The sequence below is a fragment of the Cydia splendana genome, chromosome 10, assembly GCF_910591565.1.
Source record: "Cydia splendana chromosome 10, ilCydSple1.2, whole genome shotgun sequence".
In the NCBI taxonomy this organism is placed as follows: Eukaryota; Metazoa; Arthropoda; class Insecta; order Lepidoptera; family Tortricidae; genus Cydia; species Cydia splendana.
Genome location: NC_085969.1, coordinates 10,853,312 through 10,878,038, shown reverse-complemented (window position 1 = coordinate 10,878,038; position 24,727 = coordinate 10,853,312). Strand labels below are relative to the sequence as shown.

Here is a 24,727-nt window from a genome sequence, read left to right as displayed (position 1 = left end):
ACCTATCTCAATTTTTTTATAAAACTCATATAATTGTTTAGTCGAACACCAATTGGGTGACAACATTACCATTTCCGTTTAATGGGTCATCACGTATGTATGATTCTATGATATGATACGTACCACGTATGATATCATACGTATATGATTCTGACATCTAAAGACAAAAATTAAACCGACCTATAGGTACCTATTGCTATTACTTCCGCAGTTACTATTACCTACTTATTTATGGGCGTAGGCTGTATTAGATTTCTCTTTCATGTATGTACATAAAAACGGAAATATGTCACTTACCGAATAAAAAAATGAAAAGTACACAAGCAGGTAAATCGAAATTTCCGTTCTGAATAAAGTTTTGTATTTCAGCGCCTCTTTATACCATTGGCTTATCATTTGTTTTATATGTTGATAACAACGTTAGTGCGCGATAAAGGAAAATTTACCAACTTTATGATTTATCAATTTTATAATATCGATAAACAACGCATACAAAATATCGTCAAGTTTTTTTTATAATTAATAGGACCGGTTTTAGGATAATGTTAACCCTAAATTTTACGTATTTTTACAAAATTAAACTCTACAAGACTTTATCCACTTATTTAGATACTTATCAGGTAAAATCTTATCTTTGATATTAAATTTGTGTTGACAATTTTTTTATTGTCCCTTACAGCTCAAATGTGCTAGCGTTAATATTGTATAGGTATTTAGTTTTAGAATACCCAGTAAAAGAATTTGTCAAAAAAGCAGGACTTCGTTTTTGGGTTGTAGTTAAGTAATGAATCACCACATCTGACTAACGTAACGTGATGTAGTTGGCTAAATCTATCTGTATATTTATTTGCAAACACGATAACATGTCCACTCCCTCTGTCTTAGTCACTTCACACCTACTTCTAGCCTTTATCAGTGGTTTCACACATGTATCATAAACTCGATGATTCATGCGAAGAACGAAATAACATGTACAAATCGATTAATACCAACTTTGATATCCGCGGCCTATAACTAGTGCTACCTAACAGGATTACGTACATTCTTTTTTTAAATGGGCATTTTGTCAGGAATGTAACGGTTAGACGTTACTGAATCATGACTTAAGTCGCGCTTTAAAGTACAAGTTTAAATGAAAATGCTCAAATGTAAAGCTAATAGTGATACGCATAATAAATTGTTTTCAGTTTGCCAGAATAAAAGCTATGCATCAGCTTACAAAAGTTTGGTTTTAGGTGTAAACTTTGATACTCAATACCTAGTTATCTTCCCAATAAACGTGTCATAGATAGGTACATCAATTTCTAGTCAACTGCTACACCTAAATCTAATACCTAATAATGAATTTTCGTTTTCGCTAGAATGAAATACAGTAATATGTGGAGATAGGTGTTATCATTTCCACTAAGTACTTTAGAGGACGCGGTGATACGTTATCAATACAATGATAAATAAAGAAAACCGATATCCTGGCTATCATTCAGCGACTAAACGCGAAGCACGTTATTTGTTCCCGTGAATTTGTTTATCTGTGACTAATCAACAATTTAAAGGTAAAACACTGTTTTATTTTCTCTGTGAATTAGTATACCTACCCATTTAGTTTTATGATACTGTATGTTATCACTTATAGTTAGATAAAGTCAAAAGGGATCGTAAAGCGTCGTTTTTTTAGTGTAATAAAAATATTTATAGTGTTATTATTGCGTAATTTTGTTTCTGTTGTCTTTTACAAACTTAGAGTTAGACCAAGAAAAGTCTGCAGCTATTTTGATAGCCCACGCAGTGGAAATGTTATTTATATCTACAGCGATTTTGATATATATATTATATATCAAAATCGCTGTAGACATTTCTTGGTGTAACTCTAACTAATTTAAACTGTCATGTAGGTACTAAAACGAGTCATCAAAAGACCTTCATCCAGCTTCACTGAGTCACAGTTTACAATGGGGTTGCATATATCACGTACGTCAATGATACTTTACTTAAAATTTTCAGACTATTTTGAAATGAGCGGTTATTTAAAGTAATAAAACTCGCGTTCGTTGTAAAAGCTACGACTGAAGGAATATTACGTTTACAGCTATGCCGCCGCCTCACGCAATGCCCTGTGGGCCGCATTGCGGTACTTACTGCGCGCCGCACTGCTATCACCGCCGACCGCCTCCGCCGCCTCACCACCATCCGCCACACCACCATCCGCCGCCGCCGCCGCATCATCACCATCCACCGCCGCCACCTCATCACCATCAGCCACCACCTCATCACCACCCGCCACCACCCCCGCATCATCACCACCCGCCGCCGCCACCGTTCCACCACCCTCCGCACCACCACGGGCCGCCGCACCACTGGCGATAGACTGTTTTGAAAAGATCTTCAAGCTGTGATAAATGATAATGTGGAATACTTACATTAAGATCTTGAAGAGTTATTAATTTCGAAGATCTGTTTGTAGCGTGATTTTAAACTGTATTTTATCGTGATTCTTGAACATTGAAGTGGATTTTATTATTTACTGTGTTAGCAATGTTTAACTTATTACTCGTACATTTGTTGTATTAAACGATTCCAAAAAAAGCTGTTTGATTTTGCCTTTGTGAAATAGAAACACTATTGTGAAATACGTTTTAAAACTGCCGTTATGGCTACTTTAACTCGACAGGGAACAAAGAACTGTCATATCGCTAAGTTAGACAATTATTTTCTAATAATTCAATCAGCAACAGTCCAGTAATTATTTCATCGTTTACTCTTAAAGCGTAGGAAGAAATAACTGCGAGCCAAACAGCGTTCTTATTAAGAAAGTTTTTCCTTATAACACGATTACGTACGCCAGATGTGTTGGATAGTGTTTGGCGCAAATATCATGAAGGGGCGGTAAATCCAACTTTGCGCGCATGTGAATAATGGAGTGAGTTACCGATTCTTTCATAATCAGCCTGGTGCAAATGTGCCAAGAGATCACTCACTAACAGGGATTGTATTAAGTCTCTACCTTCCCAATGAAGGTTTTTTGGTTTCTCATGGCCAAATTTTTAGATATGTGCTAATACATGTAGCATTAATTTAGGTACAATTGATTAATAGATATTTTTTTAACCATAATACATTAAAGGTTTTTTCACCACACCAGCTCAAAAAGGCTTACTTTGCACTTCAAAAACTGATAGCAAAGTTGCATTTTATTCACATGTGAGGCAAAGTAATCAAATGCAAATTTTGAGTTGTTTTCTTATGTTTGCAGGTAGAATTGACTTTTAAATGATGATTATGGATGATACATATTTAATAACATTCATTTGAATTTGATTTGGTTTGATTTTGTTTAATATTTTACATTTAATATTTGCTTCGGGTTGGTGTGTTGAAAAATTTTGTGTTTCACGCGGGGGCAAATTTTGTTTAACCCTCGTGCTTTGAAACCCTCCCCACGCTCATGATTCCATTTTTCGAACCACTCGCTACGCTCGTGGGTCAATTTTGGAGTCTTTCGCTTGCTCGGGTATCAATATTAGCACGAGGGGTTAAACAACAACTTTGCCCCCTTGTAAAACAAATCTTTACCATGTGTCAACAAATACGAAATGAAATGAAATAGTCAAAACATTAAGTACTGTGATAATCAATTAAATATAAAACTTAGTACCTACTGTAGTAAAAATAGAGGATTGTACCTTTTTGAATATTTATGCATTATTTTAGTACCTACTTAACGTTATCACAATAAAATGTATAGGTTCTTATAGATACTTATCAAACAAAAACAATCTGTTATCGTAAGTAATTCGTTATAATCTTATACCTACTTAAGTCTGGATAAGGTTAGACTATTTGTTTTCAGTAACGATTCAATAGATATTTACGAGAATTTGTATTCAGCACAAGCACTGCAGCCAGTTTTGAGAAAGTAATCAAGGGTTCAAGGGCCCACTTCGGGCGCCTATACACTGCCATTCAAAAAAAGAACACCCTCACAAGTAGCCGACTCATATACACTTATACCTTTTCTTCATTGGTCGGCATTCGGCATATACGTTCTTAAGAGGGAAGTTGGCAAATGATCCTAATTGAAAAAAGTAACCTTTTTTATTGGAGTGCCCACGTCCTTTTCCCGGTTTCTTCAAGTTAGATAGCAATGTTACTTAAAGAGTTCTTTGCTACAAAACAGTTCAATCGAGACCCACCCGTAGCACTAGTTTCAAATACCACTTTACTTCATTTAGAGAGCGTAATTCAACTATAGTAGTTTGTGTTACAAGGGATCAAAATGACGTCATTGTCGAGGGCGTACATTGAATCCTGAATGAAGCGATGGATTCTAAAGTAGAATCCTGAGCGTAATGAGGGATTCAAGTGTTAACGCCCAAGACGAAATAATTTTGATCCCTTGTGACACATACTGCTTTTCACATCAACTATGAGGAAAATAAAAAAAATCTTAGTGTTGACACTACAGTGTTGCCACTTTTTAATTTCTACTCTTTATTGTCAGGCTGTACATACGGTGTTCATAGTTAATTATATTAATATTTTATACTGGCAATGAAATGTCGTTGAACAGAAAAGTGCCACTTTGATCCCTCCTAGCAGGGAAGAAAAATCCATTTTCTGATTAGGTGATGTGAAAAGTACTTTGTTGATTTGTATTTCTGTGATGTTTTGGCAAGTACGCCTGATTAAATGTACCTATATAAATGGCGTGATTATTTTAGTTATGTTATTTTAATAATTTGGAATACAACTGTATCCACTTTTCAAATTCTGTCACTTTGTCGATGATGACGTTTACGTTTTATTTCTATTTATTTTCATACAGTAAATATAAACGCACAACGGTAAATGCCTAGCCTTAATAATAAATATCTGGGAGACCGAGCTTTACTCGGAAAACATATAAAAACTAAAAAAAAATCCCAGAGATAAGACCGAGCTAGATCGATTTATCGCCCCCGAAAACCACCATATAGCAAATTTCATCGAAATCGTTAGAGCCGTTTCCGAGATCCCCGAAATATATACCTATATAAATAAACAAGATCGTTTAAAGGTATTAGATAAATATATAGAAGATAGATAGATTATATTTGGCTCCAGTACTAGTATTTTTACAAAAGTAATTAACTGCCAACTGAATTTAATGCAAATTTAAATTTTAATGCTGAATTTAGTTGTAACTATTAGTCCTCGTTAGAATTAGACAAATTTTCTCAAGGTGTTTTCCTTGACCGAAAAAATAGTGTTAGGTACCTAACTATAAAAATATGCTCCACGTGAAAGCTCCTCGAAAATAATTCAACTTAAAGTGTAGGTATCTTATACAGGGTGTCCTCTAGCCACTCGACAAAGCCGAAATGTACATATGCATTAGGGTATTTAGAACCAGTATACAAAGTATCATAACAATCGGTGTAGCGGTTACGAAGAAATTAACAAATTACGATTTTTTTACTTTGGAGCAACCTGTATCTGTTAGTAGCTCCTGAGGTAATAAATAGTATGAAACTTTCTTCGACCGTTTTGATTATCTTTTTTATTTATGTCATTAATAAGATTCTGATTTTTGACAAATGTCATCATTGCCGCACATTTTCAAACAAATTGTCAAAAGCACTGCCAATGATTAATACAGTATTTTTCTTTTTGTTGTCGATTATTGGAAATAATTTTTGTTTGATAATTAATTTTTTTATCTTTTGTTCTAATTAAAAAAATATTACCGTTAAAGCATTTCTGAGAAGTAACCCTACGTGGGATTTCAGGGTTTGTCCAATGGCTAAGGTCACCCTGTATAATAACGCAGTAGTTATCAAACACGCACCCGCATACATTTACTCAAGTGGATTAATAATATGATATGACTGTGGATAAACTTTGGCCCGACCGCCGCGCCAACTTACTTTATAAGGCCATATTCGAAATGTCTTTTAAGCGTGGCGTTAAAATAATGAACTCGGTATCGCAATTTACGACAGCCAATCGCCATCAATCCGCCGAACGGACGCCTAAATAGTAAACACGTAACATCACTTTGACATGGGTAGTTACGTGAGTTACGGTTATGGCGGCTAGCTCACTTCCGGTGACCGCCCCCAATATCCGGAGCGAGCCAAATGCATGTCATGACATTTTTTTGTACATTCAATGATCGAGGAAATGAGGCGCGGGTCCTCTGTCTAACAAATCTGATACTTGATAATGTCAGCTAAAGGTCACAAAATACAGTTTCACCCTCGTATACATAACAAGTTATATTTTGGCATGCTTAAGTAGAATGTTGTTACGTATGTATTTACATTTGCGCGCTATCCAAGTCGTCGAAGAATACTCAACGCGTCTTTACTGTACGCGAATATTACTAGGGACAGTCAGCAGCAAGAGTCGCTAAGCGGGCGAGGTGTTCAAAATGATCTAGACGCGACTTTACTGTTAAGAGAATAAGAGCGCGTCAAGGTAATTTTGAACGTATCGCCCGCTTAGCAACTTCTGCTGCTGACGTATTAAGTATAACCTGAAATCTAAGCGGGTCAAAAGCAATCGTATAAACGGGCGTCTTTCCGTTGGACGTTATTCAAGTTAACGATTTGGGTACATTTTACCAATTCTTTTATCATGAAACGTTTAAGAAATAGGAGGGACCAGCAAGAAAATTAGGCTTTAATGTCCATTTATTTTATATTAATGCCTAAGGAATATTTTTTCTTATTTTGCTAGGTCTAAAATAAAATTTAATTATTACTGAGCCAGCGACACTACTTCGGCATTTAAACGAAAAGCAACATGATATCGTTGTCTCGCATTGCTATTCATTAAATAAATTAAATTTGTGAAATACCTCTTAATGCCGGGAAGTTTATATTTCTCGGAAGTTATTCACGAGGAAAAAATATAGGAATCGTCTCATTGCCTCGTTAAATTAATGTTTACTGTAATAAAATGAAAGGAAAGAATGGGGAATTGTCTTTAGGAAGTAAAAATCAACTGTTTAAGAATATTTCGTTTCATCATCTTATTAGACGAACGAACCCTGAGAGTAAATAATAAGAGCAGACGCTGGCCCGGTGTTGCTATCTCAGCCTTGGTCGAAATTAATTAGATGTTAAGTACCTAACATCAAATGAATATTGTAGAATCTGGTCCAGCTATTTTGTTATACCAGGACGGTCGCAAACAAGAATATGACCCAAATGCGAGGTTTTTTTTTCAGGAGAGCCGTCCTGTAGCTTAAAAACAAAACAAAGGTATATATAAAATTATAAGCACAATTTACAAACACAATGATCGTTAAAAATGTATTATTCATCACACTTGCTCGAAAAATATCTAAGTACCTTATTTCATGCATGTAAATTATGTTATGTCACTAATTCAAACCATGTAGGTTGTAAATAAAATACTCTGTTTAAAGTCAAGGTATAAAGGTGTTTTACTTTTAAAACACCGACGTTTATTATTTAATATTTTTGTTTATGCTTAATAATATTTAATTTGATATAACAATAACAATTATTATAATATTCTTATTTAATACAATTAATTATTTATATAACAAATATAAAAAGTAATATTATAGAAATTTACAGACTAGGGTAATAGGTACCCGGGTAAATGTGCCTTGATTAATTTAATAGCCGTTTAAAATATTTTTAAACAATTTTCAATCGTGGCTGAATGTCGATGGGTCTGTGCCTTCGATGCCTACACTGTCAAAAAATTACAATATGGCGGACGAATGTTTGAAATCACCGGGGGTAAGAATATTTTTACAAGAAGTCTTTAATTCACTCCAGCCTAAGGCTGTCGTGAATATAATAGACTCTCGTACAATATTCCACTACCCCCCACGTTGCACAATGTACCTACTATTTTGTATCTATAGATTCTATAGGTATATAGTAAAGTTAGCAGGTAAGTGAAGCAACTTTAAAATAATATGTTTAGCTACTTTTTAAACGCGAGTTGGCAACACGGGTACCATCTTGATAACCCTGTTTAAAGATTAAACTTTACCTGCGACTGCAGCGGATAGCACAACTTTAATTCAAGTTTGCTTCTCTTATTCGTGAGGTACCTGCACAGCGCTTCGTGGTTCTACAAAACGGTAACATCCAACATTTTTATTTTGTCTTTAGACTTTTAGGATACAGGACCATAATATATAAAGTGACAATATATATAATTTGAGTTAGGAAAGGATCGAGTCTTGTGAGTCTAATTAGAATTACCCGATTCAGTTTTATAAGACGAGTGGCATTCAGATTATTAAAAATCATTAAAAAAATTGATACGAGCATGACACTGGTATGACATTACTCTCTACAGTCTCACTATTTAATAGGCTCGAGTGAGATCAAAATATAAATCTAACTGGTAGTATTCTCCTTATTCTAATTCTTTAAAAAAATGATTGATTTTAAGAATGATACACTGCAGTTACTGCTACTGCCCATACCTCTTATACTCGTATAGGTACTTACTTATACATGCAATGTACGTGTGAGTGATTTTTAAAGTTACTATTGCGTAAGTAAGTGACTGTTTGACCAAATACTCGTAATGTAATAAAGCGTTTCGAGTTTCGAGTTGGTAATTTCTCTCAGTGTGAATTTAAATTGCTTGTCTGAATTTCTTAAAGCGCAGTATCGGTAGTAGACGGTGGTGAAAGCAATTTGCATGTTACACCAGGGTGCAGTGAATTACATCTTGTGCAAACTTTCTAAACGCAAAAGCAGGAAAATTGACCGCGGGCTAATTATGTGGTATTTTCCGCATGTTTCTAACATTCTTATTAACTAACTTTGAAATCGTTTACTTAATACGTTATTTGTTGAAAAAAGATATTGTTTTTTAATACTAGTAGTTCGCCCCGAACTGAGAACTCGCGGTTCGCCAAAAAGATCAATTGAATGCAGCGCTACTTTTAGCGCAGAGATGGGCATTTCGTAATTGATTCCTGATTCAACGATTACTTGAAATGACTTTGTAATCTGATTACCAATTCCCTGATTACTTTGTAATCTAACAATACTGAATTGCTAAGTACAATTCCATTTGAGGAATCAGGAATCAATTTTCAATATTACACAATTACTAGTAATTGGAATCAATGTCGATTCCTCATTACAGGAATGCATTACTTGATTACTTTCAGATTACATATCTTACTACTACTATCAAAAGTACATTTCGATAGTACTTTTTCTTTTTTTTTTCTTTTTTTTTTATCATTTATTTACATACAATATATATACAGTGGTACTACTAAACGAAATTAATAACTAGCTTAAATCTAAAATATAGATGTAGATGTTGTTGACTTACTAGGAAGCATCTATACCTTATTTAAAACAGGTGTGCACTGTGCAGATTTCAAAAATGATCACCATTTTGGATTCCAAAATGGCGGCCATGCACAGGTCACGGTCATTATTTTCAAAATCTCGCCCCCTAAAACCTATAAAACGACATCCATGACGACTTTTATTTGGATTCCAAAATGGTCATCATTTTCGAAATCTGCGCCCCCCTAAAACCTATAAAACGACATCCATGACGACTTTTATGACATAGTGCATGGCCGCCATCTTGGAATCCAAAATAGGCATCATTTTCGAAATCTGCGCCCCCTAAAACCTATAAAACGACATCCATGACGAATTTTATGACATACTGCATGGCCGCCATCTTGGATTCCAAAATGGTCATCATTTTCGAAATCTGCGCCCCCTAAAACCTATAAAACGACATCCATGACGACTTTTATGACATAGTGCATAGCCGCCATCTTGGAATCCAAAATGGTCATCATTTTCGAAATCTGCGTCCCCTAAAACCTATAAAACGACATCCATGACGACTTTTATGACATACTGCATGGCCGCCATCTTGGAATCCAAAATAGTCATTATTTTCGAAATCTGCTCCCCCTAAAACCTATAAAACGACATCCATGACGACTTTTATGACATGCTGCATGGCCGCCATCTTGGAATCCAAAATGGTCATCATTTTCGAAATATGTACAGGGGCCTTAAGATAAGCGAGCAGCCGCGATACCTTCATACTCGTAGGGTTGGTCAACGACACGTCCTTCTCGTAACTCATGAGGCCCTGGTACTTGCTACTTGCTAAATTCAATTTTTAGACAGTTTTTATCTCGATTTTGGCCAACGTATGGACACTAACAAGCAACGCTAAGTGATTTTCGTAGGTAGTCTATGGATGTTGCTATATTAAGGGTATCACATGCACGTTTCTAACTTATGAAGAAATTGTTTCTACTATACGACCTAAAATAAATAAAATGTGTAAACCGAGCACTTTCATTTGATACCAAACTCGACCATATTTTCTTGCAAAAAGATGACCAGAATAGCAAGACCCCTCACAAATAGCTTTTTAGCCTTCTAAGCTCTTCTAGCTCAATAACCCCTTGATCGAGCCTGTTCATAATTTAATGACTAAAATATAATGCCCTCAACTACACGTTTACCCAATTTCATTTAAATTAGAACAAATTTACTTAAGTTCTTGAGTATCAAACTATCCTCTGATAGTTCAGCTTAAAAACATCGAAATGCCGGGACGTGCCCCTAGCCAGCCGCGTGTCCCAAGTCGAATGTAAGAACTTCGTTCGCTTCGCTCGCTCGTTCGATTAGTCTTCTTTTCACAAGCATATTTTTATATAGGTAAGTAAAGGTCAAGTTAAATTGGTAAGTTAAGTAATGGTCAATGTAGCATTTTTTTTTATGCCAGCTCTCAGAAGATCTTATTAGTGATTTTGTTAATTATACAAGCAAAAATAAAATAATACTTTATAGCGTCGTTTAGTTCAGCAAAATATCTGTGAACATTAAGAAATTAAGTAGGTATGTTATGTATAAAGAAAATTTGCACGCATAGAAATACTTATGTGATTAATCCGGTAGTTATTTAGTGATTTATTGTCCGATTCGAACTTTAAGATACGTCAATTAATAGATCTAGAAACGATATGGATTAGATGTATCAGTGTCAAAAGTGACGTTTTTGTTGAAGAAACGTCACAATTGACACTGACACAATGAATGCTTAAGTGAGTTAAAAAGTTTTGGCTTATTATTAACCGGGCAACTAAAATATTAAACAGGAACTTTCATTGGGCATATAATAATATAATTTGGCTGTGCATTAATATTTTAGCGCCAAAAAAAATATTTTAACCTCAAATATAAGCATCATATTATTAAAAAAACTGGCAGCAAAATCAAGCCACCTAAAAAAATTATAGGGAACTTAAAGTGATAAGTTGGCGTCTAAAATAATAAATTGGCAACTAATATTGTAAAGCGATTATACAATTTAGTTGTCATCTAGTTGTTCACACCTAAGTAATCAACTAATCATAACTGAGCATATCGTTTCAGCTAGGTAGTATTTTAACACGAAAGCAGTTAAATTTAATGAATATTGGTCACTTTTTACACAAAACACCTCAAATTAATTTACCAATACGCAATGGTCAGTATACTTATAGTCGAAATTTCTAATCATGAAACGCCTAATGGCCATTATACCATTAGATCTTTAAAATTTTAATTACTAATTTCAATAGTTACCACCGTGTTCTGCTAGAGTCAACAGATAGGGAGATAGGTGTGACGATGAGCGAAGCAAGGAGGAGCGTGTTAGGTTGACCGTGTAATGACCAAACAAAATATTTTAAAAGAACTTAATTTTTTAATTAATAGATAGCCGTTTTCTTTTTAAAATGTGCTTCTTAAATGGTCTCCAATATATTAATTCAGTTGCCAAATAAATACTTGGTACCTGCCTAAAAATAATCAAAAGCTGTAACGGCATTAAAATACAACTCATATTGATATATTTTAAGGCTCCGTTTTAGTTGCCAAACTATTAATTTTAGTAGCCATTTCTATTTTTTTAAACTACCCAAATTCGATTAATTAGTTGACCGGTTAAATACGTGCCAAAAGTTTTCACATTACATTAAATGACTTCCTATAGCACTGAATATATTAGTTCTGTTTGGTTCTGTTATACCCGCAATTTGTAATTAAGTGGTAATAACATTGTTTGATCAATAGTCAGAGCTGCTAAGCCACTGGGCTGCGGTCGCATACTGCTGCTGGGACAGTTATGTCCAACGCATCGACAATATAGTTGCAACTGGAATTGTTTCTAAATTCATTTATGGCAATTAACGGACTACTTATCACTATAACTACACCTTATAAAACAAAGTCCCCGCCGCATCTGTCTGTTTGTGTGTTTGTATGTTTGTTCGCGACAAACAAAAATTACTCAACGGATTTTCATGTGGTTTTCACCTATCAATAGAGTGGATCTTGAGGAAGGTTTAGGTGTATAATTTGTTAACCCGTGCGAAGCCGGGGCGGGCTAGTCTTACATAATCAATATTTTTTGAACCATTTAAATCAAACGAAACCTGAATTCTGGCTGCATACCTTTGCTATCCCTTACCAAGTAAAGGAAGTAAACAGGCTTTTTTTTTTACAAACAAGGATACCTACCTACGCATAAAACATAATAAGGAAACAAATTCACGATTGTTTCTGTAATAAATTAAAATTGTTTTGTAATAAATAATAATGAATTGTCCATGTCTTCGCATTAGTGTAATAAACTGGGAATGCTGTAGTAAATGGAAATAACTTAAGACTTCAAATACAAATATGAGTAAGTACAGATGTTTACGCTCAGCAAGCGTATTCAGAAATCAAATTGAATACTAATTAACAATTCAACTTAAATATCAGCGCGTCGCACTTACATATGTCGCGCTACAATAGCGCGAGCGAGCGCGAACTTTCAATACATTTTTGATATTATTTTCTTACGTAAACGCATATTAGGAAAAAAGTCTTTGGGTTTTATTTGAGAGCGGAGCTTCCCTTTTACCGCCCACCGGCTAACAACCTGTTGTGAAGTTTTTAATTAAGTACGCAGGCCTTTTGCTCTATTTTACTGAAATTACTATCATTAGCTTGCAGTCCTGCATGTATTGTTAGAATAACGAGGTCAGTTTCACAAATAGGTGGGTAGGTACCTTGTTTGAACAGCCTTTGGTAGAAAAACGTAGGTACAGTCAACTGTAAAAATATGGGTGTAGACAACTTACTCAAAAATATGTCCCATAGTTCTTAATTCACTGACATAAGAGTTATGGGACATATTTTTGAGATGATTTGTACACCCATATTTTTACAGTTGACTGTACAACAAAACTAAATAAATACTTTACGAGGGTTAGACTAAGTGGCTTAAAATACCTAGTAGATAGGTAATGTGCAATGTAGCAAGTGACCAAATAATCATCTTTAAGAAAACTTCCACAATCTCTTTAAAAACTGAGAAAGGCGAAATCTAATAAGTATTATTAAATTTCCTCCGTCAAGACCCGCGCTTTCTTAAATTTTAATAAAATCATTTTTCACGCCGCGCCTGCACCCACGCCCGTATTATGCCGAGTGCTGCTCGCACTTATAACCGCCTAAGCAGCCGCGAACGACACTTCTTACTGCTTATTGATGCTCATCTCTTAAGTAACTTAGTACGAAATTACGAATATAACTGTGGTGACAAAATAAAGAAAGCTACTCAGATATAATCGACGTCCCAGCGCTTGATATTTAGTTTTATTTAATGCCTAATGGTTGATACACTATTGTTACCATTATTGCTAATGACATATATGTATGTATTATTGCATTTTAGATGACATACAGGCCAATTCGAATTTTATTTATTAGATCTGTTTCCAATAGGATACTGATCTGTCAGTGTCAAAACTGACGTTTTTGGCTAAAGAAAATTTGGTGTAAGTAACCTTTTACTTTGTTACACGTAAAAAAGCTTCATTTAAATTCTACTCAAAACACTTTAAAAAAATACTTTACTTCATAAATCCCGCGACATCGTTAAGCAAGGTGACATTTTAAATGAAGGAGTCGAGCCAGAAACAATTCATCTACAGGTGAGACAGTCAACTCCACGCGTTCCTCGAAATGCACTCGGTGCTGGTGCTATGCAATTATTTTATGCTAAACCGAGTGACGTTCATTTCCCTGAAAAATATTCCGTTGCAGACAATCGCGGCTCGATTCGGGAAATGAATTAGAGATTCACTAAATATGAAATAGTAAAGATATGTGACGTTCCACGGCAAAAGGTACGGCATTATGGCGGCTGGCGCCGCGATTCGGGAAATGAATTAGAGATTCACTAGATATGAAATAGTAAATAAGTTATAGTTCTCGCATGCAAAGAGCGACGGCGCGATTCGGGAAATGAATTAGAGATTAACTAGATACGATATAGTAAAGATATGTGACGTTCCACGGCAAAAGGTACCTTATGGCGGCTGGCGCTCGTCGTATCTAGTTAATCTCTAATTCATTTCCCGAATCGCGCCGTCGCTCTTTGCATGCGAGAACTATAACTTATTTACGTTTATGGATGTGTAAGGAGTTTTAAGGCGTTTTCTTAATTACTGCAAAACATATCAGGGAAGATTTTTTTTATGCAAGTTAATCCAATAGTAACACAACAACATTGTATAGTTTTATACAATGTTGTCAGTTGTTGACATTTATTGCAATGTTATGCAAGTTGTATTTCGCTTGAGGAATGCAAAGCTGTTAGTCAAATTGGTTCGAATCCCGTTACGACTTTACCAAGTATACATATTTACGTACTTACCTTATAAGTAGCACAAGTTGTCTTAGTTTGGACTAGGTCGATTTTTAGGGTTCCGTACCCAAAGGGTAAAAACGGGACCCTATTACTAAGACTCCGCTGTCCGTCTGTCCGTCTGTCACCAGGCTGTATCTCATGAACCGTGATAGCTAGGCAATTGAAATTTTTACAGATGATGTATTTCTGTTGCCGCTATAACAACAAATACTAAAAAGTACGGAACCCTCGGTGGGTGAGTCCGACTCGCACTTGTCCGGTTTTTTATTTAAAGTGTTTGAGAACAAGTCGACCACAAATAATTATTGTTTCCGAGATTATTTATGATAATTATGATCTTCCAGAAATTATTTTGACATGCATGAGTTAGTCTTACAGTAACTATCACATCCAAACCCTACAGGAAGCACTAAATAATAAACTAGAACATTAACATTGCGCTGCTCCGTTCACGTCCGCCCTCCGCGCGGTGTTCGCTGCAAATGCGAATCTAATGCCGCCATAAATCCTCCCCCCCTCTCCTACGCAGCCTTAAGCCCCCTAAGTACCGGCTGTGAAATTAGTATCGTTTAGCAAACAAGGATTCGATCTGTCGTTTAGGTTCAATATCTGCTAGAAATATGGGGATGTTTGGTACAGACAGTAGCATTTTTCTTTAAATGTCGGAAGAGAATTAGAAAATTATTAGTATCGTTTATCAAACAAACATTTCGGTCTGTCATTGAGGTTCGATAATGCTAGCAGCTAGAGTAGGTACGTGGTTAGTCGTTATAGATATTGACATTTTTCTTTAAAAATGATTATGAGAATTACAAAATAAACATCTTTTACTCAAAGTATTTTGATAGTTTTAACACCTTCTCGTCCTCAACAGACAAAATGAATAGATTTTATTGTACAATCAGCATCAGAAGTATCGGATCAGACTACGCGACAAAAGTATTTATGTTATCTTATTCATCCCTTAAATTAAAATTAATAGTTAAGCTACACATATTTAACATAGGTACAGGAAAGACATAAAATGATCATTGAGATTAAATTAATAACAACTTAAATGCTAATTATTTACGCCTTGTTTTATCCGCTACTATTGATTCTGACTGCACTTTTAATTATTCGATCTAATCAGCGTTGCTTACATTATCAACATTTAGTTTACATTCCAATTTCAGTTCTTGAAACTTATCAGTAGTCTTGAAGCTGAACTTACTCCTGAATAGATAATATTAGTTCTAGTACCTAGACTCCCACGAATATTCCTCTGCCTTAATGGAACTAGCTTATCGAATTTAGACGCAGCAACAGATCACAGCATATTAGATAGAGCATTTCTATAAAAATACTCATATTGCCCTGTATAAAGGAGACGAGCGTGGCTGCTTCAGTTGCGTATGCAAGGTAGTCTGTGGACGCAGCTAATATGACTAGAGGAACCGCCACCATAATATAATAAAGAGTACTAACGTACAGTATGGACACTCCCTGCCTCCCGTTCAAAGTGCCGCCCACCCGCTCTCGGTTACCTCTCAGTTACCGGCTGGCAAGGACGCGACGACGCGGTGCGCAGAGCGGAGGCCACGGAAAATATTCAAATATTAAACAAATATTTACAAAACCTATCAGATCACACCGAAAACAACACAATATGTATATGAACAAAAAATCATGTTTTCAACTTACGTAATATTATGGTGGCCTGAATTTCCTTACAAAAATTTTGTTACTTCGTTTATACTGATTCAAAATAGGAAACTATTGTATAAATCGAGCTTAGATACCCACCTTACAGCATAATACGATTCTTATTTCTTCCTAATTCGCGCAATGAGTTTTAAGTAATTGAGGTCATCGAACTTGACAACAACATAGCGGGAACCCTTACACGTCTTATCTCACTCACACAAGCATGGTACGCGTTCACCTACACGAGCTTAGACTGTGTGCGTAGGAACGCGTTTGTTTCATACATTTGATCGCCAGTGTCCGAGGTGTGTCGCCACTGTGAATATTGGATTCCAATATCTATTAAAATAACTTTATAAGATTATTACATACATCACATTTGTATGAAGATTACGTAGTTAGGTTTTTTTTTTTAATTAGTAAATAACGTAGTTAAAGGTATATACGTACGTATGTTTTAGAACTTGTTTGCCATGTTAAGACAACGGTAATCACAGGCTACTAGGCAGACCGTATGCTCGTTTATGTTGTTGATACATTGTATTTTCGACCTTTAGGTATTAATCACAAATTCCGTATTACAGGAATACGAGTATAATGGGTGCTGCAACGCCACAAAAGTACCGCAATTATAGTTGCCAACCGAATGTAACCGTAAGTGAAAATGGTGTAGGTAAGTAGCACTAAGTACACTGTCCAATAACCTTCAATTATTGTATCAAACTACACTCCAACTAAACCTACTCCGATTTAATGCAAACTAACATGTACGAGTATATGTAGAAAGTTACAGTAATCAATTTTATTTACGAGTAGTGTTGGTGGTTAGAGACGCTTCTACGCGCTACATCGCTACAGAGCTACGGGCGAGCTGCTACGAGCCTCTACGTTGCTCTACGTGCCGAATTCGTGGCTGAAGCCTTATTGAGGCGGATTCGGTATAAAATAAAAATATTACCAATCTAACGGGCGCACTGGGTTTGATATTTGAAAAATAAGAAAGAAAATACATTTTCACCACACCAGCTCGGAAAGGCTTACTTTGCTCTTCAAAAACGGATAGCAAAGTTGCACTTTGCTATCAGTAATTCATATGTGAGGCAAAGTAATCAAATGCAAATTTTGAGTTGTTTTCTTATGTTTGCTGGTAGAATTGACTTGTAAATGATGATTTTGGATGATAAATATTTAATAACATTCATTTGAATTTGATTTTGTTTGATATTTTACATTTAATATTTTCTTCGGGCTGGTGTGGTGAAAAATTTTGTGTTTCATTCAGGGGCAAATATTGTTTAACCCTCGTGCTTTGAAACCCTCGCAACGCTCAATATTTCATTTTTTGAACCACTTGCTACGCTCATGGTTCAATTTTGGAATCTTTCGCTTGCTCGGATATCAATTTTAGCACTCAATATAGTGCCACCGCAATCAGTAGCTCTGATTTTCAGTTGGTCTGTCTTTGCTCGGAAAACAGCAAATTTCATCGAAATCGTTAGATCCGTTTCCGAGATCCCCGAAATATACATATATATATATATATATATATATCTTTATATATGGTATGGTAAACTATACATCCCTTGAAGCCCGAAGAAACATATACTTAATTAAATATTTTTTCCATATAATACGCGGTAAATTAACAAATTCCCAGCTGTTAGCACAAATACCGTTGCGCGTTCCCCGATTATCAACGAAGCAACTCCGTACTCGCCGCCGCGATCTGTTCGGCATCCCCCCGGCGCGCGCGCGCGCGCTAGCCTCCTCTCCACTGCACCACGCGTTGAAATTGATAAATGACATACTAGACAGCGACAAGCAGCTAGACATTTTCTTTTCCTCAGAGACTAAATTTTTAAGTGCATCATCTCGTTATTTGGAAAATATTGTAACCCCAAGCTCTATTGTAGAAACTGACAATTTAGTATAATTTTATTTCTTAATGTGAATTTAATTTATAATATGAAATAATGATAATTTATTGAAATTTCGTTTGGATTATATAGTACTGTAATATTTGTTAATATAAAAATTAGTTCGTAATGTGACATACATACATAATTAGGATAAGTTAGTGTAATTTCATAATGACATAATTAATATAAAATGAGTATGTACCTATTTAATGACATAATTCGTAATGACTAATGAAACAGTGGATAGAATTGTATAAACTACTTATTAAAATGTATATTCACAACACTATTAGCACGTAAGGTTTATCTGTAAGTGCTGGTATGTATAAAAATAAACAAATATATATATATATATATATATATATATATATATATATATATATATATAAATATAAATAAATAAACCAGGATTGCTCGTTTAAAGGTATAAGATAAAATTCCACTTCCTAATGAACCGCCACATATACATACTTACATGTGGCGGTTCATTAGGAAGTGGAATTTCTAATGAACTGCGCTCACTTGAGCGCAACGCACTAGTTTCATATTGAATTGGTATTATGTTGGCTTTATTTCCGAATAAAGCCTTGGCTAGGTTACGTTGCGCTTTCTACCAAATTAAATTTTAATATATTTCCAATACTTATCCGGAGTAGTGGTCTGCATTCCTGGAATGGAAGTGGGTTTAGAATAAGCCTAGAAAGAAAAAGAGGATAATAAAATACCTATTTTTCTTCATGTTGTATTTAGTAAAGTAAAAGTATTGTAGTTATTTTTATACATATGTACCTAGATGGCGGGCCTATTTTTTTATCGATAGAACGTTTAGCGAAAAAAATATGAATTCTCTAAAGCTAATGTCGAATGCGCTATGCCAGTTAAGCACAGAGGCTCTGTAAAATATGTTATCATTGTAAGTTAATATTTAAGCAGCTGCAAGGCAGAACTAACAAGTTTCACACAAGTGAACTACTTAAGCCGCGCTCCACAGTTGTCGACATTGATGTTAAAAACTGCCTTTTAGAGTTTTAAATATAAGATTTTTTTATTGTTTTTTCAAAGATCATAGTTTGAAAAGTGTGAGATGCGAAAAAAGCTGTAAAACCATCAAATACAAGGAACTCGTCAAAAATTGAGGCAGTTAAAACGTAAAAATAATTACTTACTCAAATAAGAAACCGGGTAAGCCGCTAATCGGCTTGCGGTGCGTACTTACATGCTTTTCGACCTGCCGGTGGCATTTTGGTGTCTTGAGATACTTTATACAGATATAAAATCTTTCTTTATTATTTCAAAGTACAAACTCGGCACTTGTATTCCATCATAGTTCTCTATAGGTAATTAATATAAGCCTTTTATTTTAAAATCGATGTTGCTTGCCGGATTTTTGACATTTTCGGCAGCAATGCAGTTGGCAGCAATGTCTCGCCGCATTACTGCAGCAATAATGCTGGTAGTCTATATTCGAACAGTACCTTTACACTATCGCTGTGTCGGGTACAGTGGAACTAGTTGAAGTCGGAAGACGCAAATGTCCCGCAGTCGGCTTTATCTCGCCAGCGTTAGCGTGACGTAGGCTAACTGGCTCGCACTTGCCCCCTGTTGCCTTATTCACTGCGCCTGATATTAATACTGTTGATGACCTTAACGCTACACTCGAGAATTTAATGATTATTGGTATGTTGCACTTTGCTAGCATACCCTTATATTTCTTGATGGGTCCTTATTAAGACACGTGCAAGCTCGTCATTATATTAAGTTTAATAGATCCATATAGGTACTAAGGCCCACTTGCACCATTCCACTAACCCGGGGTTAACCGAATACCGTTAACCCAGTGTCAAATTGTACTGGTAGAGTCTGTACGGAAAGAGAAGAGTCGTAGATTGTATTGGATCCCATACATTTCACGAATCTTCTCTTTCCGCACAGTCTCTATCCATGGTAACTCCAGGTTTAACCGGTTAACCCCTAGTTAGTTAATGGTGCAAGTGGCCGTAAGTATATCATTTTATTACAAGTATACTAATATGAAAGACGCGTCCACAATGCAAATATCAATTTTATTACAATATTTTCCTCGTTAAACAAATGACGCTATAAGGACTGACTGTCGGCCCGATTCGAAATTTAAGATACGTCAGTTAATAGATCTAGAAACGATATGGATTAGATATGTGAGTGTCAACTGTGACGGTTCTTCAAACAAAAACGTCACTTTTAACACTGACACATCTAATCCATATCGTTTCTAGGGGCCCGATTCGGATTTTGAAATAGACATCTATTAGACATCTTTTAGACATCACCAAGATACGATAACGATATGTTTAAGATCTAAGTCAAATTTGACATTTGCGCGATTCTGGAGGTACTTGTTGAACAATTTCCACATGATATGACTTAGAGATCCAATTCACATCTAATAGATATCTTACTCTATCTAACGTAATAGTGACATTGGTTGCCCGAATTGCGCTGCAAAAGAGAACTAGTTGATATCTAAGCTATAACGTATCTAGAATGGATCTAGTACGTGTCGTCTCTTGTGAATATCTTGAAGTTCGAATACGGTAGTATATCTATTAATTGACGTACATATCTTAAAATTCGAATCGGGCAGTGTGAAGTTATTTAATATGATTCTATACAAGCTTATTGTAAAATATTAGCATTAAAATCCAAACTCATAATAATTTTGCATATATACGTCCCACTGCTGGGCACAGGCCTCCTCTCAAGCACGAGAGGGGTTTAGGTTAATATATTCCTGATCGGTACATAATAATCGGGCCAAAACTGATTCTACGAAACCCACGCCCAGAGAATAAATATCGGCCACGGTAAAATATTAGCCCCACGTGACACACGCGTAGGAATTAAACTTGTGGCACAAAACGTTACGATATTACGATATTGCCGGTCGTTTCGATGCAAAATGCCGCATCGCTGAAATATGCGACGCGAAATGAAATCATAAATTTCAGTAAATACGAAGCAAGAGACCGCGTAGACAGCGTAGGACTTCGGGCGGGATGCATCTGTGGAATTTCGTATTCACTTGATATTTACGAACTCTTTAAATAGAAACGTATCTATAATGATTATGCAATTTTAGCGTAGCATTGTTGATCTTTAATACAAAGAAATATAAATATTTAATTATACAAACGGGTCGACCGCAATATAATTTCATTGTTTGAAATTATATCGCGGTAAACCCGTTGGTGTAATTAAATATGTGTACAAAACGCGAGAGTTTAAAGTGTTATAGATTTTAAGTAGGTCGCCGCCTGCAAGAAAGGGGCCTTGACTCGGTCTCCGGGCTTTTCCTGGTGCAAAGGCTGTCCATCGCAATTCAACGCGGTAACGCATCGAGTGTGATGGGCACCTTTGCGCCGGGGGTTGCGCGGGGAGGCCTCTTTGAGTAGTTTTTATATCGCTTTGTTTAATTTTAGATATATTTAGGATTCTTAGTTTTAATTTTTTTTTTCATAAAAACATGACTTTGACACAAAAAAATTAACTAATTGAATGTACGAGGGGCGTTCAAAATATTCTCGGTATTGATATCTTACAACCTCTTCTTAAATTTCTTTCGTTACTGGCCGCTAAGGTTTATTCATTGACATTAAAAAAAAATATAATTGGAACCGAGATGTTCTTTTGTTTTTCTGCAATTGCTGAACAAACATGAACATCATGTGCGAATTGACAATGTTAACTAAATTAGAACATCAATGCGTCATAAGATTCTCGACAAAACAGGGTAAAAATCAAAAAACCATAAAAGAGGAAATGGATTGTGTTTACCGTGAGTCTGCTCCTTCTCTATCTACCATTCAAAAGTGGTCAAGCGAATTTAAACGTGGAAGGGAGAGTATTGAAGATGACCCTAGACCTGGTCGGCCTGTAGTAGCTACTTCACAAGAAAATATTGATAAAGTGGAAAAACTTATATTGGAAGATGGTCGAGTGAAGGTAAAATCTATAGCTCAAGTAACCAATCTTTCTATTGGTATCGTACATGATATTATCCATGACCATCTTAATATGTCAAAAGTAAGTGCAAGATGGGTTCCGCGAATGCTGACTCGGCTTCAAAAAGACATGCGTGTAGCGTGTTGTTCCGATGTTATTGACCTGTGCGGTGAAAATCCTAATGAGGTGCTGCAAAGAATAGTTACTGGAGATGAAACCTGGGTTCATCATTATGACCCAGAGAGTAAACAAGAGTCCATGCAGTGGCACATTAAGGGTTCAGCTCATCCCAAAAAGTTCAAGGTCGTCCCTTCAGCTGGCAAGGTCATGGCCACGATATTTTGGGATTGTGAAGGAATATTACTAATCGATTATAAAGAAAAAGGTGTAAATATCACACGACAGTACTACGCTAACATTCTACGTCAATTAAAGGATGCAATCAAAGAAAAGAGGCGAGGAAAGTTAATCAAAGGTGTTCTGCTTCTGTGTGACAACGCCCCCGTCCATACTGCTCATATTGCCAAGGCAGCTATTGTTGAATGTGGGTTTGAAACTGTTACTCACCCACCGTATAGTCCGGACTTAGCCCCCAGCGACTTCTTTTTGTTCCCCAATCTTAAAAAGGATCTGCGTGGAATTTTTTTTTCTGACGATGAAGCATTGAAGGCTGCAGTGGAGGAGCATTTTTACACCAAAGATAAAAAATATTTTTATGAGGGATTAAAAAAAAAAATTGATCGATCTTTTAAGGGGATTAACATAGGGGGGGAGTATATTGAAAAATAAAAATATCAAACTTTTCGTACTTGTTTGTTTTCATTCTCATACCGAGAATATTTTGAACACCCCTCGTAGATACCATGTCATGTAATGCAGGTATGTAATCGATTTTAATTACGAATGAAGTGTTTCACGGTTTAAGTAATTATATCATTATGTTCTTATCTAAGTCTTCTGCTACTCAAAGGTTGTCTGCACCTCTAGCACATCTTGCATCCGCGACTTAGACCGCGACTCGAGTCGACATTCCCGCGGCTGTCAAATCTGTCGATTTCCGTAGCACAACTTGTACCCGCGACTGCAACAGCCGCGTAGAGAACTCAAAGTCGCGGCGCGACTCATCAGTGTTCCCCGATGGAATCAAAGTCTAAACATAAATGCTATTTACATGTGACAACACTGAATCGGAAACAGGGTTGCGCTATTTCATTCGTTCTTTGGTGGTAAAAAATCTAGTTTATTGTCGATGGTTAAGTTTTTCCTGTCAAAGTCAAGGAACTTTCAAATTTTGTCAACATTTAATTACGAGAAAAAATATGAAAAAAATGTAAGTAATAGAGCCTTATATACTAAATTTTGATAATATTCCTTAAAATATATAATATATAGTTTATTAATTTCTGTTTAATAAACCTTTTAAATAAAATATTTTTGTAAATAACTATAATTAATGGAATTGCTATTATTGGTTTGGTTCTCATATTCCTGTTGTAAATTGTGTTTTTTTTTTCAGAATAAGTCCAGCATTATCCTAGACACGATTGATATCCCAGCACCCAAAGGAAAATATTGTTAACAGGAATGTGCCAACGGGACCCGAAGTGGAGAGTCAGGAAAAGAAACACACTAGACAAGCTTGTAGGTTTCAAACGCGGAGCTGTCCGTTTCTAAAGTCACTAAGATGTGAGAAGCGCTTTAGCTTTAAGAACACCACCGAGGAAGTGAACTATTATAATAACCATAATGGTTATGGCGTACCTATCTATAGTTCATTTTTTTTTAGCATTAGAAATAAGGTAAACAATCTTGATGTGTCTTTTAATTGAAAAACACATTTTAAAAATAAGTTACAGCAAATATGTAACAATTATGAATCTAATACGATCATTTATATTTTTCTGCTTTCATAAGCAAATATTGTGCCAATAATGGATGGCATGTGTGTGTACTGTGTAACTGTTTATGATTTGACAAATTGATATGAAAAGCTTATTTCATAGTCTTCGATGAAGTCACGACCATATTTTATTTTTTTGTTTACAAACCAATTTTCTTTCCAGGGTGATATTTAATTGTCCTACGCCGCATGTCGAATAAAAAGGAAGAGAGAAAATACTTTTCAAGGGTAATAAAGAAGATTCTTACAATTTCTCTATTGTGGTTCTAGATGTTAATAATATATTAGGTTTAATAATAAGAAGTCGAATATTGCAAGAATATATAAGGCAAAGCAATATACTATTAATTTAAATATCGTTTTTTTTTCACTCCTGTATTTTTTACCTGAAATTAAACATAAATAAAGTAGGTAGGTACCTACAACTCCTAGAAGCCATGATTAGCTCCCCAAGGCCCACTTCATACCTAATGCTGACAGCAACGTATCATAGCATGATCGTATCAGGCCCTGTCAAACATGA

General features: G+C 35.6%; 1 protein-coding gene across 2 annotated transcripts; it reads left to right on the top strand.

Moving 5' to 3' along the window:
- Positions 1–1,469: 1,469 nt before the first annotated feature.
- Positions 1,470–2,571, top strand: LOC134794568 (histidine-rich glycoprotein-like). Of its 2 annotated transcripts, none has more exons than XR_010144680.1 (2): positions 1,470–1,553; positions 2,087–2,571. XR_010144680.1 is itself a non-coding variant. In XM_063766377.1 (2 exons), exons 1-2 carry the CDS (start codon positions 1,950–1,952, stop codon positions 2,362–2,364), a joined length of 297 nt encoding a protein of 98 aa, XP_063622447.1. In that variant the 5' UTR covers positions 1,882–1,949; the 3' UTR covers positions 2,365–2,558. The 2 variants fall into 2 exon arrangements, 1 of the variants encoding a protein (XP_063622447.1); XM_063766377.1 differs by lacking the exon at positions 1,470–1,553 and adding an exon at positions 1,882–1,968 and having other exon boundaries at positions 2,087–2,558.
- The last annotated feature ends 22,156 nt before the right edge of the window (positions 2,572–24,727 follow it).